This window comes from Ammospiza caudacuta, chromosome 18, assembly GCF_027887145.1.
Source record: "Ammospiza caudacuta isolate bAmmCau1 chromosome 18, bAmmCau1.pri, whole genome shotgun sequence".
Classification (NCBI taxonomy): domain Eukaryota; kingdom Metazoa; phylum Chordata; class Aves; order Passeriformes; family Passerellidae; genus Ammospiza; species Ammospiza caudacuta.
Genome location: NC_080610.1, coordinates 8,935,724 through 8,953,060, shown reverse-complemented (window position 1 = coordinate 8,953,060; position 17,337 = coordinate 8,935,724). Strand labels below are relative to the sequence as shown.

At 42.9% G+C, this 17,337-nt stretch overlaps 1 protein-coding gene across 2 annotated transcripts in view; it reads right to left on the bottom strand.

Moving 5' to 3' along the window:
- Positions 1-200: 200 nt before the first annotated feature.
- ZDHHC8 (zinc finger DHHC-type palmitoyltransferase 8) overlaps positions 201-17,337 on the bottom strand; it is a 109,227-nt gene continuing 92,090 nt past the window's right edge. Inside the window, exons 4-11 of one of the 2 annotated variants that reach the window (XM_058816770.1) lie at positions 16,721-16,893; positions 15,464-15,566; positions 12,115-12,206; positions 10,373-10,547; positions 9,391-9,508; positions 8,574-8,683; positions 4,670-5,706; positions 201-3,321 (exon numbers count right to left, since the gene is read on the bottom strand). In XM_058816770.1, the coding sequence (XP_058672753.1) occupies positions 3,150-3,321; positions 4,670-5,706; positions 8,574-8,683; positions 9,391-9,508; positions 10,373-10,547; positions 12,115-12,206; positions 15,464-15,566; positions 16,721-16,893 (1,980 nt within the window). In that variant the 3' untranslated portion in view covers positions 201-3,149. The remainder of the gene's footprint in view (positions 3,322-4,669; positions 5,707-8,573; positions 8,684-9,390; positions 9,509-10,372; positions 10,548-12,114; positions 12,207-15,463; positions 15,567-16,720; positions 16,894-17,337) is intronic. The other variant, XM_058816771.1, reaches the window with a different exon arrangement.

Below are 17,337 nucleotides of genomic sequence, written 5' to 3'. Positions count from 1 at the left end.
ATTATTCTTTCAGAAAATCTGAATCATTTACTCCAGGCTATGTGCACTGAATTAAAAGCAAACCTCAAAAGGAAAAAAAAATACTTTGGTACCATTGTAAACCTATGAAAAAGTTGAATGTCTGTCAACTGTGGGCAAAACTACTCACAAAATACATAGTCCTTACTGCTGAACCTGTACTGACACAGTGCATCCTTTTTTTCTCCCTTACCCCTTGTGAACTATGTCAAAATAACCCTGGATATTAGTGCTTTATACACACAATACTGTGTTTAGTCTTACTGAGAAATTCTCTCATGAACTAATGTAGTTAACTTCAAAGGCTCTTTGGCCCTTCAAGTTCCTCAGTAGCTTTTTCATTTATAAATGCAAGAGAAAGAACGATCAAAGTGGAGCATCACCGGGATGCAAATCTCAAATATTACATTGGTGCAAATTTTCAGCCTTGCTTGCATGAATTTCATGTACGTATTCAAAGATACATGATAAAATGTGCCCTTGTCTCACTCCCTAATCCCATGTGTTTCCTACCCCCTCTTTTTCAGGGCTTACATATGGCATACATGATACTTTAAAAACAAGTAATTTTGTGATACTCTATGCACCAGAGTGAATTCCAGTCCTTAAAGAAGTACTGCATCTTCCTGAGGAGTTAACATCAGGGTAGACTGCAGATTAATAACAGTTAAAGATGGAAGAAATCTGTAAGGCCATCTGGTCTACCCCTTGTCCCTACAGACTCACCTCTCACAGAAATTTTTTAATGACTTGTCCAAATACAGTTTGACTGTCCTAAACAGTTTGTCCAAAACTCTGCTTGGAAGACTATTCATTGCCCCTTCCTCTCCATCTTTTCTGCCTCATTCTAAATGTAGAGCATTGGCTACCAGTGACAACCCTTGGATTTACCTTTGGTTTTACAACTTTTAAGTAACATATTTGTAAAATTATGATACTCAATTTCCACGTCATTGCTTAGCCAGTGGCATGTTTTAGCCCTTTAAATCTTCTCATTAGCCAGCCCATCCAGTTCTTTAATATATATTGCTCCATCTATACCTGATCCAGTTTGCCAGCATCCTTCTGGCACCATGGTGCCTCCAACTAAAGACAATGTTCTACACGCCAGTGAGAAATCTGCACAGAAACACTATTGCTTCTCTGCTCTGCAATATCCCTACACCAGGCATTTAAAATATCACCAAGGCAATAAAATGCACACTGATTTCTACTTCACTCTCTCAGAACTTCAGCCTATTGCAGATGCATTGCTTTCCATGTTTCTTCCTTCAGGCAACATAGAGCATTACACAGAGAGATGATTAACTTTCTTATGTTCTCTTCAACCTTTGTCTCCAAAAAATAATGTGATATACAAGGGACATAATAACCATGTATTGCAGCAGATGTCAAGATTCATCAAATCAAAATATAAATTGTAACCAGGCAAAATTAAGGTCAATATTTGCCTTCTGGAATAATTAACCTCAACATACATGAAAACAAGTAAGATATTATTAACACATTCTGAATTGCTACCAAATACCTGGAGAGCTTTCCATTATAGTCAAGGACTGAAAAGGATTTAACCCCTTGAAACGAATATCCTGAAAAATGATGGATTTAGATCTCTAATCAAAACTATTCACCAAGAGAACCAGGTGGGAAGTCGAGGTCTTGTATACTGACTGGCTCAGTGATAAATAACAATTTTTAGTGACTTTGGCAACAGTCGCTCAGGATATTCTTAATTGCACACATGATCTGGCAAGTTAGCATTGGTCCAGATCTCAGTACTTTTGACTTCTGAGGTGGTAACTGAATGGTAAGGAAAAGGAGATAAGGAATAGAGAAATAAAAATCCATTTGTCCCAAAATTAGCTTTGCCAGAGTCCTCATATTTTTGACAAAAGTAATGCACCCCTTTCTTGTTTTTTATGGCAAAGTTGTCTTTAAATCCAACAAAGTAAATGTAGTTTTCTGGAGACAGGAAAAAGAAACCTCAGAATGTTAAATAGATTTGATTGATATTATTTTAAAAAGTTGTTCCCCAGGGGGGAAAAAACCCAAATTGAAAATCCTTTGTCTAACAGTATTGAAGACCAGAGGGAATGTGCTAGTAATTAGGCAGACAGAAAATTTATATCCTTTAGATGCACACTTGGCTCAGTTACACACACTGTAAATTCGACAGCTTATGATAACCTTGCTGCGGGATTACACTGACGGCACCAGGGCGAGGCAGTAAACTCTGTTATTGCCTAAATCCAACAGGTAAGGAGGGAGCAGGGAAAGCAGCTGATGGCTGTTTAAAATATGCTTCCATCTGAACATTTCTCTTCTCATCTGCTTGGTTCTGTTGCTGGGTCAGAGAAGCCTTTCAAACCCAGAGGGAGCAGGAGGTCAGAGTAGCAGATCCTCGCCGGTGTTGCGGTCCTTTTCCATGGAGACAAACACGCACACACACACACACAACTTCACACACAGGGAGGCCAACGGCAGACGGGGAGAAGCTGTTGCTATCCCTTCTCCTGCCCCCATCTGGGACCAGGGAGGCTTTTGAAGAAGACATGGTGTCTGCAGCCCAAGTGGCCTTGCCTTGTTCCTTCCCAGGAGGAGGAACCTGAGCTGCAGCGCCCGGGGGACGAAAAGAAGCTCCTGCCCAGCGCAGGAACCCCACTTTCCATGTCAACAGGAAAACAGCAGCCAGTCCTCTGGCTCCTACCAGACACCTCGCTGGCCAGAAGAACTGGGAAGGGGCATGGGAGAACTGACTGATCCTGGCTGACTGAACTGTTTCACAGCACAAGAGCTGCACAACAGAGTGGTTGGACAGACACGCGCACAATGGCTTTAGCGCTCTCTTGCAGGAAGGAATTTCGCTCCGTGTGGTCTTAGGTCGTAGCCAGTTCATGCCTGTCGGTTCAGGAAGAGTCTGATAGACTGTACAATTTTATTATTCCTTCAAGAATAAGGCTGCAGCTGGTTTTTGGCCAAAAGAGAAAGATGAAAACAGAACAAACCCAAAACAAGAAAAGGAGAGTGGCCGACTGCTGCTGCTCCTTCTTTGTTGTTGTTTGAGTCTTCACAGTGCTCCTAGCTTCATGGCTGGCTGAGTGGATGGCTCTTTGTTTTTAATTCATTTTATTTTACACTGAAATTTCATAGGTTGTTCCACCAACTCCAGACACCTTCTTAACATTAGAGTGTCTAGCAGGGCTGACTGGTGTCCCCTGGGAACTTGATGTTGAACCCAACCTGGCTATTCCTTTTGGCTGTCCATTTATTTTACTGTGAGGTGTCTTCAACTGCATGTCATCCCTGCACCAAAAGAAATATAAAAAGATGCAGTATTAGTGATAAAGTGTGGTACAGAATGGCTTCATTCAGAATAAACAATTACCCCTGTCATCCTGAGTTCCCAGCATTGCAAAATATTCAAGCCTGGGAGCAAGATGGTTGAAGCCAGTGCATTTGATGAAAAGCCACTGAAATGAGAGAATTAATTTGGCCATTAGGTTAGTGGACCACGCCTGAGTAATATCTGTTAATTTAATTACTTGTTTAAATGCTTTGTTGTTCCAAACTAATTGCATAGGCATTTGTAGGACACAGGAGAGTTTAACTGTTACCACTGCTCACCACTGACCTTAAGCCAAACTGTGTTTTAAAAGCAGAAACAAATTCTCAGAAAAAACATTTCCCAGTTAAATATCCAGGTAAACAAAACTTTGTTGCTCATCTCTGAAACAACTTGTTTGCACTTAACTTCAGGAGGTCTACAATAATAGTTCTCCCACATTTCAGTACATTTTCCAAAACTGTTGGATAACAGGAGAGAGAAACCTGGGATCTAAACCAAAGGCCAGCACAGCACAGTAAGTACCAGAGACAAAGGAAACTTAGATATTTCTGAAGAGCTGCCCTCAAGGTCCCAACTAAGCTGAAATACTACATCCTCAGCAGGATCACGATCTTTTCAAGCTTTCCAAGCTTCATAGCTTCCAGAAGGAAAACAGAAGCACATGCAGAAGCTGCAGCTGAGCATCTTGCTCAGGTGGCAGTTACTGAGGCTTTCAGCACAGCAAATCCTTTCTCTCCATGCTTTCTTACAGAAAGGAAGGAAGCAGAAAGGCCTTAAGGTAATATCATGAAGCTCTGTGCTTTTATCAGCAGTTCTGTACTATGGACACTAAACACTGGTAAATACAGAGCTGTCAATGCCAAGCACCAGGATCTCAGCATGTTTCCCTCTGTGGAGGGTATGTTGCACAAGCAGGATCCCAGCTCTGCCTCTGTACCCATGCAATGTCTGGGTCAGCCTCTCTTCAGGCTGCAAAGTAGAACAGTTCCACCCTTTTGTGCCTAAGGGGAGGAATAATCTACCTCACACCTTGGAAATAATTCCCCAGTTCAGCTATGACATCGTTTCACTATGAATTTACAGCAAAAGTGACCACCTGCAGTTCAAGGTACAGCAGAAGTGCAAACATTTTGTCATGATGAGGTTGCTGTGGGGGTGTGACAGAACTGAAGAGCACCCACAAACCTCCCACCATCATGGCCCACAGCAAACACCTCCTCAGGGTGTGCCTCCAGCGCAGCTCCAGCTCCAGCCCTTGCTCACAAGCAGATTTCCAGTGCTCTCAGCCCCTCAAGCAGTACATACCTCTGTGCTCCCACTGACTGCACCTCTGTGATTTCCACAGTGTTTACAAACGACACAGCCTTCGGGCCTCCGTAAGAGGGTGACCTAGGCATCCCTGTGGGGGACGATGGGACCTGGTGGCCTGGGGATTTGTAGGAGCCATTGCTCACCCTGCCCTGCAGTGCTTGATGGGACTGCACGTTATTATTGGCTAAATCAGCTTGCAGAGAGGTTGTGGAAGTCCTTGGGGCTCTTGTCATTGCACTTGAGAGTGAAGACACTGAGGACTGCAGTACAGGGTTCCTTGTGCTAAAGCTGGTGGCAGCCATCAGATTGTCCCTGGATCCGTATCTCATGGCCATGCTGCGCGGGTCTTCCGAGAGCGTGCTCACTTGCTGCAGGCTGTAGGAGCTGGGCGTGTCATAGACACCTGAGTCTGCAAACACCGAGTCAGGGTGCGAGTGGAGGAGCTTCTCCCTCTCTTCCATCTCTTTCCTCTCCTGGATGGATGCCATAATTGTCTTGGAGAGGTTATCGTAGCGCACTGGGGAGGGCTCTCGCTGATGCGGGGCCGGGCTGCCCAGCACCGGGCTGAAGCTCTGCGGGGGCTGGCGCTGCAGCTCGCTGCCCCGCAGGTGGCACATTTTGGCTGACAAGTATGGGGAGTGGTACCCAACAGAGCTGACTGCAGAATGGGCAATGCACTTCCTCCCCGAGGGAGACATGGGGTTCAGCAAACTGTCATAGGAAAGACTCCCATTTCTGTTTGACAGGGAATTGGGAGAAAAGATGCTTTTGTAAGGGGTGGAAGCCTCTCCTTCGGACTTTATTGGATGAAGGGGCACTTTGTCTGTCCCTCTCCTGCCAGCAGATTTCAGACTCAGGGATCGTGAATTGATGGCAAAGGAATCTATCTGGAGTGGGGAAGACTGGTAGGTCTTGTGCAGGGAGCTCTTCCGGTAGCTGGGGATGTCCAAGCTGGGTTCAGACTGGTAATCAAGGCTCCTGCCATCCTCTTCTATCAGAGCCCCCTGACTGTGTCCCTCCTGCAAGGTGATCTAAAACAAAGGTGAGTATGAGAAACAGAAGCCAGTGACATGTAAGTACAGGTTTGCTCTTTCAGTGAGTGTATGGAAGGACAGAGCTGAAGGTCTTCCCTCTGACTGCCAGCCCAGGTTCATTACAAGAAAATCTCCTGACTCCTGTTCAACATATGGATTAGCACCTTAGAACCATGGAGGAGTTGCTAAATAATATTGACAGTAAAATATAAGTTAATACATGGACACTGAATGAGACACAAGCTGAGACTCAAGTCTCAGTCAAGGTAAATCAGATTGTTATCTGATAATACTGCCCTTGGAAAAAGCACTGCACTTCACATTTTCTACAAATAGCTCTTGAGTTGAGGGATGTCTGGACTTGTGTGCTGAGACAGAAATATTTTGAGCTTCATTTCAACACGCTGGGGACCAGCACACTCTTATCCACTCTACTCTGCACTATGAATATTCAGTAATTCTGAACTTCTGGTCATAGGTCTTCAAAATTAGGCACTTAACCTTAATTAAAGCAGAGAGGCTCCTTCCCACCATTTAGACAATGAAATGAAGCAATTTTCTCTTTTTTATTGCCTGTGTAGGAGAAAGTGGCCGCATCAGAAAAGGAAACAAAGTGCATAGTTTATTTATGTGCTCTAAAAACAGATAGGACTTCACTTTGTTTTACTCTGTGAAAATTGCTCAGAGTTCTGTTCACTTAAAATGCCATTCTGTGCTAAGCAAATAGTTTTCACTGTTATTTTTAAGGAAGAGTTTCCATAATGCACAATAAATTGGCTACACTGGCTGTGCAAACAAAGAGTTATTATCAGTCACATATTTAATCAGAAATGCAGTTGGCACAGCTTGTTCTTTAGTTTCTTTTAAAGGAAAATGATTAAAAAAATAAACTGAATGACAAACCCCTGGTTTATTGTGAATGTTTTTAAAAAGCTTTTTTCCTTTCAGCTGGAAGATAGAGAAATATGCAAAACAGCTCACTCTCTTCTAGAGCATGGTGCTAAATTTGGCCTTCTCTGGAAAAAGGACACCAAGTGACAGCCTGTAAAGGAGGATGAGAGCAATGACGTAGCTTTTAAGTGTATTTGTGCTACTTATCCTTGTGTCCCAATGCCTCTTTCCTAGCAGCTTTCACTGCTCAAAAGCAGAATTACACTGACAGGCTGAAGAACTGATACAGAACAGACACCATGGCATTCCTCACAGAGCCCAGTCTCTTTCCCTCTGTACCTCCTACTTAGGCTTGGCAGACAAATCCATGCCCTCCTATCAGCTCCTCACGTGAACCCCATTTTATGATACTCCCAGCTGACTACTACAGAGTTGTGACTACTATAAAACTGAACAAGGCCCCAGAGCTTGTACACCAGTCAGCAACAGCAACAGCACTGTTTTGAGTTAGGATTGAAACAGCAGCCCTCAGAGTGAAGGTGCTGTTCCCTGTTATCACTTCACAGCACTGCCCAGTCCCCTGGCCTAATCAGAACCTGCCCTGTATCTATATTGCATCTCTGGCTGTGCCCTGAATGAACACAACAAGCCTACCTTCCTTGGCTCTCTGACTTTTGGCATTATGACTCAGAATGCTGTGGCTTCCACAGCTCAAAATTGCTACATGATGCCTGTAAATAGACTATTTTGAACTGGATGAACAAGCCATTTTTCATGTAATAAAATGAAAATGAGAGGATATTAAACTTTCTGGATACAGTGAACACATTGTTCTTGTGTTCCCTCTCATAAGCCACTTGTTTCTTCATTAAGTGGACAAATCCAGAGAATAAGATTTACCATTACTGCAGTAAGACTAAAACTTAAACTTGGTCATAGCTGCAATTACACTATCTATCACCATCTTTCTTTTCAAAATGAGGAGGATTCAGGAAAAGCTTTCCTCACTATTTAAGGAACATTCTGTCTTATTACAGTGTTGCTACAGTCAATTGTTTTTATCTACCGTATTTTCCTTTTTTACTTCTTTCATAATACTCCTTCCTATCACCCCCTTCTTGTTATTCCAGGGGTGATACTGAAGGACCTGATGAAATTAATTTTGAGAAAACTGCACTGTGTGTGGTATGTGTTTGTTAAGGGCGTCTCCACTGGTGCATGAAGACTTAGATACATATTGCAAATATGCAAGTTAGAGCAGTGATTTTCCAAATGCTGTTCTCAGGTCCCAGGGGCCAAGGAATATTTGCAATAAATTCATGAGAAATAAGTTTCATAACTTCTATGCAAAAGAATAAACTGTCAAAATTCCCCAGCAAATCTGTCTAATTGTTTGGACCTCATTTTTCTTGATAGGTGAAAATGATGCCAAGAGTTAGGAAGGTGTTTTTTTCCATATAATCCAAATGCACTGAAAAGGTGCTAAGGAAGGTCAAATGTGAGGACTCTTCTGTTAATTTTTACTAAAATATCCCTTGGGATGCTTTAAAAGTTCTTTCTATTTTGCAAGCTGACATCTTAAGGAATCAGTGAGTACACTGAGTGTTGGCTAAGCGGTCTGATCCAGAGAAGCACTCAGCATGCCCAGCTCCCTCTGAAGGGAATGTGAGGTGGCACCTCTGCCAGGAGAAGCCAACGGGAGGTGACACTTCTCAGCACCCCAGGATGAGGCTGAGACACTGCAGCAGTGGCAGCACACGCCTGGCAGAGGGACAGACGTGTCAGCAGGGGGAAGCTGTGAAACCAGACATGTTTCCATAAGGAGCACAGTGAAAATAATACGCTGTCACACAAAAGTGCCAAGCTTTGTTATCTACTTTTCCACTCTGGCACTCACTGGAGCCCTGCAGTGAATTCCCCCTCAGCTCCACAGTGCCTGCACTAGCTGGGGCAGAAACTCGGAGTGCGCTCACCTGCTCGGCCGTGGCGTGGTAGTGAACTTTGGGGGTGTTGCTGAAACCTGGGCGGTATTTGTACATGGCAGGAGTGGGAGGGCTGATCAGTTTGGGTGAGAGGCCACCTTCTGCAAAAGAAAAAAAAAAAAATTTCTATTAAAATGTGTGTGGACAGAAAGCTGTCAGCCGTGATTCATTGCCATCCATCGTGCTCTGCAAGCAGATCTGTTCTGGAGAGAATAGAACTTGCAGTACTTTGTGCAGAATTCCACCAAAATCAATGGGCTCCCAATGGCAGTAACAGCACATTGCTGCCACGTCAGCCATCTACAGAGAAGAAGAAACAAGACACAATATGTTGAATGGGGTGACATGTTTTGGCGAGTAGAAATTTTGCCTAATTTGAAATACTAAATATTTGGGTTGGATTCAGCTACTAGTTCTGCCTGAAAAAAAAAAAGTTTTTTTTAATAGTATCAAAGCATAAAGTTCACATTCTTACCAATGAAATAATTCAGTTTGCAACGCCCAAGAATGTCATGCTAATATTTCTGATTCCTTAGATGTTTTTATTTTTAAAATTGATTTAAGAAGGGGTTTAAAAGTGTTTATAATCTCTGCAAAACTGACATGAAAAATTAACCTAGGCTTGAATAAACCACTTCAAGCAGGCTTTTCTCTCCCTTTCCTGCTGTTAATTCCCCTAGTCTGGAAATCTTATAAATAGGAAAAAAATCCATCACCCAGATCACAAGTTTTGAAAAAATACAAGAAGCATTTTAAAGAGGCTAAAATAGTTTCTTATAAATAAAAATAAAACACTGATCATACATACCTTCACTGGTGCCCAGCTGCCCTTTTAGCTCAGAGTACTTGCTTGGATCTCCTTTGGGTGGGAGAGTTGGTTGCACATCCATACTCTTATCCTCCAGGCCTTCCAGGCTGATTTTAGACTGAAAATGATCCAAAAAAATCAATCATTACATGAAACTTGGTTCAATAGCAGCATGTGGCAGAGTGCTGGCTGTACCAAAGAACCAGAACTACCTATACCTATAATGACAAACAGGATTTAGCATCCACTGCAGGCAAAGACTGCCACATGTAAAATTAGCATTGTCATAACCAGCCAGTAGAATTTTAAATGTACTATCCTGATCTACTTGGCAGGCTAAGTACTATAATCATCATGCTAATTAATATGTGGTAGAAGACAATAGTGCTTTCTAGCATTTTTCAGCAACTTTCCAGGTAGCTCTCAGCAAGTAACTATTCAAAGTTTCTTCCAAAGGAAGTAACTATCCACAAAAATCTTACAAGTTGGCTTCATTTGAATCCACCACTTTTTATGGGACTAAATAAATCCTTCTTTATTATTCATGACAGGAGAAACTGAAAAGAGAGCTCAGCTTCTGAGTCAATATTCCTTGCCCTTGACCACAAGCCTTCCTGCAGTCTGGAAGCTCAGAGCGTTCTCTGAAGTAGAACAGCTGACCTGGTCTGGTGGTACAAGGGTTCATTAAAATTAATTTGAACACGAAGAGGTGACAGCTCTTGGGACAGAAATTAACTACTGCAAAGAACAGGCAACTCTTCCAAAAGAATCCCAGAGGGATTCCATGCTAGAGCTGCCTCTTACTGGATCAAGAGCTGCAGTTACTGAACTTGCATTACTTTCAAAGCATGAAGTACATGACAAGGACTCAAACTCCAGTTTCTGCATCATCTCAAAGAGATTTGTCAATGACAGACTCATTCCCAGGCTTGATAATGCTCAATCCCTGCCCTGCAAAAGCAGAGCTTGGAGATTCCCTCACCTTGCTGCGGTTGAGGTTGGCTTGGATGCCGTTGTCGCTGATCTTCACCGTGATCTGTCGCTCGGACAAGTCCGGCCTCAGGAAAGGAGGCTTCACACTCACAGCTTGCTTCTTCTTGGGCTCAACCACGTACCTGATGAATTGTGCAACACTCATCATTAAAATAAACAGCAACCTAAGAACGAGGCTTAAAAATCTTCCCACTTCCAGGTTATGATTTAAGAATATGTCAGAATCAAGGTAAGAACCTCAATTTATTTCAGTAGATGTAATAATTAAGCAGCAATAAAAAAACCCAAAAACAATAATTAGTGAGCGAAAGGAGAAGATGCATTAAAAAAATCAGCAATTTTTTAAGCACTAATGGACAAGAGCACGAAGAGAGCAAGAGAGGCCTTCCACCAACAGAAGTGACTGACTACATGATCCCAGTTAACACCAAACAGCTGCCCTGTGGTGGGAGTCAGTGTCTGGGGAACAAGACCCAGCACATGGGGAGTTACCATGGAGAAGATGATGTGCTGCCAGTTCTAACTTACCACATGGTGACTTGTTTCTGTAGCATGTTTAGTGTTCAAATAAATGGAGGTAAAAAAGACTGCCAAGTCTATAGGAAGCAAAAAATCTAAGAGGAAATGGCTGATTTTAGATAGAATTCTCTAAGTGCAATTGGCCAGTGTCTGTACAATGCCTAAATATCAATACACACACCAGCTTTCTCTGTTTTATCTAGTGAACAGGACATTCTAGTAGTGATGGCTCAGGGACCTTCAATAAACAGAACAATCTGAACAGGTGTTCACAAAACACAAATGTTCTGCTTGTTACAATTCTGTGAATAGCCATGATGATGGTACTCACAACCCCTCTCTTAACACAAGTGTCTCACAGCATTTAATATCCAACTCTTCTCATCCACCTTGACCTGACTTTCATGTTTGGAAGGTTTGAGAAGCAGCTACTCCAATATCTTTAACACATGTAACAGTCCTTTAGGAATTATTTGTTGTATAACAAAGGGGGAAAAACGCAGATAAGAGTGTCAGGGTCTGGAATTGTTCAACACCCTAAAAAGGCTCAAATAAGTCTTCTAGTAAGATTATGAACATGTTTGCAGGCCGGACAGCTCAGCACCTAGAATTATTTATAGTCCATCTGATCTACTGCATTAAGATCCTGATTTCAAAATGTGAAACGATAAATCCATTTCCCCAAAAATAGAAAGCCATAAATAAAATCTCAAGTTTCATGATGTAGATCTCATTGATAATCTGTTTTATGATAATGAAAGTGCCAGTGAGATTGAAAACCACAGCAGCCTGAAATTAGATTTAACTCTTAAGAAGAAAGGCTGATTTTAGCTTCTTCCCTTTTCCCCAGCAGAGTGGACATTGCCTGTAGAGTGTAAGAAGTAGTGTGGGCAATATGATAACATATGGATATTTACCTTGTTACTGAAATCCACTGGATAAACAAGCTGGTGAAGACAAGGGTATGAGCTCGACATAGTTTGACAAGCTCATGCCAAAAAAATATTTCTGGGATAAGGGTGGTAAGTTACAGGTTACAGCCATGCATCAGGGAAGCAGCTATCACAGAGCTCTACGTTCACGACTGTTTTGCTTTGCTTTCCCCTTATTCCATCAATGATCCTTGGCTTGTGAGCCCAGCCAAGCACATTTCTCCCCCTGTCCCAACAGGGATTCTTGTTCCCTCATTCCAGCTGAGAGCATTTCTCTTACCTGGGAGCCAAGGGGCTGCAGAGCACATGTTCCACGTTTCCACAGCATCCGCGGGTAAAAGGATTCACTCCCCCACGGAATTTCCCTGTCACCTGGAAACATGTTCAGGACACTGCTCAAACCTCTGGTTACATAAAAGTCATCATCCAAGCCTCAGAAAGCCAACAACAAGCCTGACCCTTCTGTCCTTCCCAAACAGATCATTTTTCTTTGAATGCTGCACTTTATCACTCCAGCTCTGACACACCACCTCTGTCACCTAATTCCAGCTAGGAGGCACTCCACTCAAGATCCTTCCCAAAAGGACATTGCTAAATATGACTGGATTTCAAAGTGATGTGTTCACATCTCCATGCTGCTCCTGCACTGGATTTGTGTCTGCTCCTAGCCAGACATCCTGTTTGGGTCTCTTTCATTCCCCTCCTCTGCCTTGGCGAGACCCCTCCAAACCAACAGCAAAGTCGAATCAATGTTCCCAAATGCTGGATGAGAGCAATGTTTCTCTCAGATCTCATCCTGAGCAGCAATCAGTACAAACCACTGCCTTACGTGGGAGGGTGCCAGGAACTCCCTGGTGATTACAATGTTTGCTTGTAAATGAGCAGGTTTAATAAAAGCCAAGCCTCATTAGACTGGCGAGATCCATTCAAGGCTTCATAGGCATTATAAAGAGTTTGTACTCTACAGGCACATGCTCAAAAGTCACCATATGGGGATAAACACCAATAAAGCCAGGGAGATTAATAGTGGTTGCCATTAAAAGCATTACTGTTGTTGTTGTTTGCAAGTAAAGCATTTTAATCAGCTCATAGTTCTGATCTAGCAACAAGTTTACACAGCACCAGAAATACTTTAATAACTTGCACATAAAATAACAAGGATTAAATGATTCTGCAATATATTATGCTGGCCTTGTTGATATAACATAAAGCTCTTTAAAAGGCCAAGAGAGAGAGGCTGGAAGTTCTGAGATTTGGAAGAACAACCTTTTGATAAAAACATGGGCCTGGGACATTTGGCACGTCTGCAATCAATCCTGGGCTCACACTGACTTGTGCCAGATGCTGGCAAAGCATTTCATATCTCTGTGCCCATTTTCTCAAACACAGTATGAAAATAAAATTTCTCCAATTCACAGATTACAGTACTAATTATATTTGGTTTCTAAAGTAGTTTGAAAATCACTGCTAGAAAGCAGTCTAAGAAGGAAGGGTATTTATTTACTCTATTCAGAAACTAAAAATACCAGGATATGAGCAGATGTTGGGTTATGGGTTATTTTCATTCCATAAAAGAATTTCAGAGGCATTCAGAAAGCTCAGTAAACATCTAAACCCAGCCACTATGCACTTTTCAATCACAGTCTGCCTACTATGAATGCTCAGAACTTACAAACTCCAGAATTATTAAATACCAAAAATTTACAGTAAAAACCCAAAAATGTCTGTACCACTGGCCTACAAAATGTACTGAGAAAAGAGAACAAGATAAGCTGAGCATATTGCAACTGCAAAGCTGACAGTAGATAACCACCAGTGTGAGAAAAGAGAATCAGCACTGAGACTGCAGGAGAAAAGAGAATGTTTTATAACAGTGGCAAAGCCAGGAGCAGATCTCACATCCATCTCTCCTGGTCTGGTGCTCTAATTACTCAGATATGCTTCCTCTGAAAAGACCTCAGGGCTGGGAACATCCATCCTTCAGTTACAGATAACCCCTACATATGACTAAGCAGAAATTAAGACCAGATTATATTTAATTTTCAAAATGGCATGGGAAGATGTAATAAATCTCAAGTGGTTTGGTAGCTCAGGAAACCAAACCAAGCTAGGATACATTTTCCAATGGTTATTTTGATCACAGAAAAATCATCAACCTTTCTAAATTCTAGTACAGCCATAAACATATGAAATTAAATTTAACATTTTTTAAAGTTAAATTTTTCCTTCTTTTTCAGCCTAAAATTTTCATGGAGAGTTTATATCACTGCACAAAGACAAGCCTAAGGCAAACCACGATTTGGGCTATGAGACCAAAATGCCCTGTGTTTCAAGCTACTATTGTTAGCACTATCAAATCTAATACTTGGCCAAAATTAATTTTAAAATGAAGAGCAGATGATTCTGAGCAGGACAGAGAAAAGCATTTGAAGATGACAGCTATGGAAGCTTGCTTTGTTCAAAGGCCATGTTAGGCAACTGCTCAGGATGACTTCAGATTCCTTGCTTATGTAAACCTCCCACACTCTTCTGGATAAGAGTTTTTATTGTCTCTTGTGGGATGGAGACAATGTCATCTCAGTTTACGAGGGCCTGGCCTCAGACAGATGTTTTCATCGCTCACAGCCTGCCCAGGAGCCAGACAGCTCCACAGCATGGAGCCATCAGCCCCCAGGACAGCCAAAACAGCTCAGTGGAGCTGCAGAGCACCCATGGGGGCAAGGGCAGCAAAAACCCATCTGAAAAAACCCCCCAAACCACAAGGGAAAAGAAGTATGGTGGAGAAAAATGTGAAAAAAGCCCAGATCTGAGGGGCACTTTGGAGCTGGAGCTGTGCAAGGGTAAAGCACTGGGATGCACAGAGTTCAGGAGCCTTGGGATGAGGGCTGAGACCTGTGCCACACCTGCAAACTGCCCTTGGGCTGGCAGGGACCTGTTATTGATCCCATCACATTGACCTCTATCTGCCACACCAAGCCATTAATGGGCACATGAATGCAGGTCTGCATCAACCCCAGGGATGTGGGTCATGGACATTTGAGCAACTGCAGGGGAACTGGAGTTTTCCAGGCTTTTTGGCACAAATGTTGGCACTTAGTCTGGAGAAGCAAACCAAGCTGGGTCCAACAGCACTCTGTGTGTGTGAGCTCATATGCATGAGAACAAGAGAGAGACACAGAGGGAGACAAAGAGCTAACTCAGACCCTATTAAGGGCAGTGAGGGCTTGCTGGGGAGCTCAAAATACCAGGAGAGAGGGCAAATGATTTAATCTTTTCCTTTCTGTTTCACTCAATCTCATGGATTGTTCAATCTGACTCATAAAGTTTGAACTTCTGGGGTTGATGGTACTTACCACATAAAACCTATTTCAAGGTCATGAGTAGATTTTAAATAATAAATAAGCCTGGGGTAGTGCTCTGTGGCTAAAAAAGGGAAATCTTTCCCTGCAGTGTATTAAAAAAAATCTGAAAAAAAAAATAGGCAACCTTCCTAGATCTTCACAGAAGCTCCAATAAGAGCATTTCTGGTAAGATTTGGACCATCATTAGCTTTACCCAAGCTGACTTGCTGACTTTCCTTCCCACCTCAGCACCTAAGCCACAAACATGGAGAAAGGATTGCTTCTTACCTGCTCATTGGTTGTGCGCCCTCGGGCCACCAGAACAATGTGGAAGCCAGTGAGACCAATGACTGGGATAAAGAACAACCCAGCCACACACATGACAGCCATTCTGTATCCAAGGGTTAAAGAAACTGGGATGAGTGAAGGGAAAAAGGGTCTGTGAAAGACAGGGAGAGGAAAAGGAGAGAAAAAATATAGGGGAGTGTAACAGTGTCATAGAATGGTTTGAGTTGGAAGGGACCTTAAGGATCATCTAGTTCCACCTCCCCTGTTGTCAGGGGAGTTCCATTTTCATTGTCCCAGGCTGCTCCAAGCCCTGTCCAGCCTGGCCTTGGACACTTCCAGGGATCCAGGGGCGGCTACAGCTTCTCTGGGCAACCTGTGACAGGGCCTCATAGTGAAGAATTTTATGCTAATATCTCATCTAAACTTGCCCTCTTTCAGTTTGAAGCTGCTCCCCCTCAACCTTTCACTCCAGACCCTTGTCCAAAGTCCCTCTCCAGCTCCCCTGGAGCCCCTTTAGGCACTGGAAAGGGCTCTTAGGTCTTCCTACAGCCTTCTCTTCTCCAGGCTGAACAACATCAACTCTCCCAGCCTGTCTCCAGAGCAGAGGGACTCTCTGAACACCTCTGTGGCCTCCTCTGGACTTGCTCCAGCAGCTCCACATCCTTCTGATGTTGGTACAGCACTCCAGGTGGGGTCTCATGTGTGCAAATTATTCCTCACCTTTAGCAAGGCCTAACTAAATTCCATCTCAAAGTTAAGTCCATCGGCTCCTAGTCTGGGTCCTCACCCTTGAGATGGTCAAAAAGTTGAGTGAACTCAGTGATTCTGAGTTCTACCTTTCTACCTTGCAAAGAATCACCCCTCAGAGCCAGTAATTCATGTGTTACACCAGCACACAGGGGGCTACTTCCAGAGCACCCTCTGCTCCAAAGCACAGCAACAGAATTCTAAACTCAGCAAACAGCAGTTGAGATTTACACCTGCTTTTAAGTTAAATTCAGGGAGGCAGCTCATCCTTCTGCTGGGCTGTCATGACAAAGATTGAGAAAGACAAAGGGTCACCTACAGTTTCTGGAGCAATCCACGCTCACCCAGGTACAATGGGAACAGAGGAAATCCTGCACTGAGCATTTACAGGAGGAGAGCAGTGGGGGATCAGGAGAGGCTCCACCAGCTCCCTGAGGACAAATATACAGATTCATTCTTGCCCATTCTCCTCAGTCACCTTGAGTGTGGAAAGACCAACAGGAAGGATACGTGATGGTGGTGTGAGCTGCTCCCAGCTTTTCCATGTGGTTCAGGACGAAGATGAGCCCAAAGGTGAACACTCCAACCATGTGTGTACTTAAGGACAGCAAGAAGAGAAAAAAATAGCGGTAGTTCCTCCGTCCTATGCAATTGTTGACCCATGGGCAGTGATGGTCAAAATCCTTGTAAAGAAAGGGAGAGATAGGGAAAAATATCCAAACAGTGAAAGAAAATACATTGCCTCAGAGATGAATCTGAACCCCTGTCATGTAAAATTACATCAGACTAGTTCTGCAGCTTTACAAAATGCTTGACTGTCTTTTATAAGACTTTTTAGGACCAAGTTGTTTCTCTATTCATGAATGGAGAGGTACTTGAGTGTTTATAGGGTTTGAAGAGAGGATATATCAAACATAAAGGACAGGCTATTTATCTGCTAGCAGCAGAAGCCCTCATTTTTATCATCCTTAGCATGAGTCAATTACAATGAAGTTATTATAGCCTAGAATGGTTTGAAGATGTAATAGTGCTGCAGAATGCCCTGTCCCACATTTCAGTATTTATACATCACTGAATGAGTCCACTTTGAACAATGAGTCCATTTTGAACACAAAAGTACCTTTTTA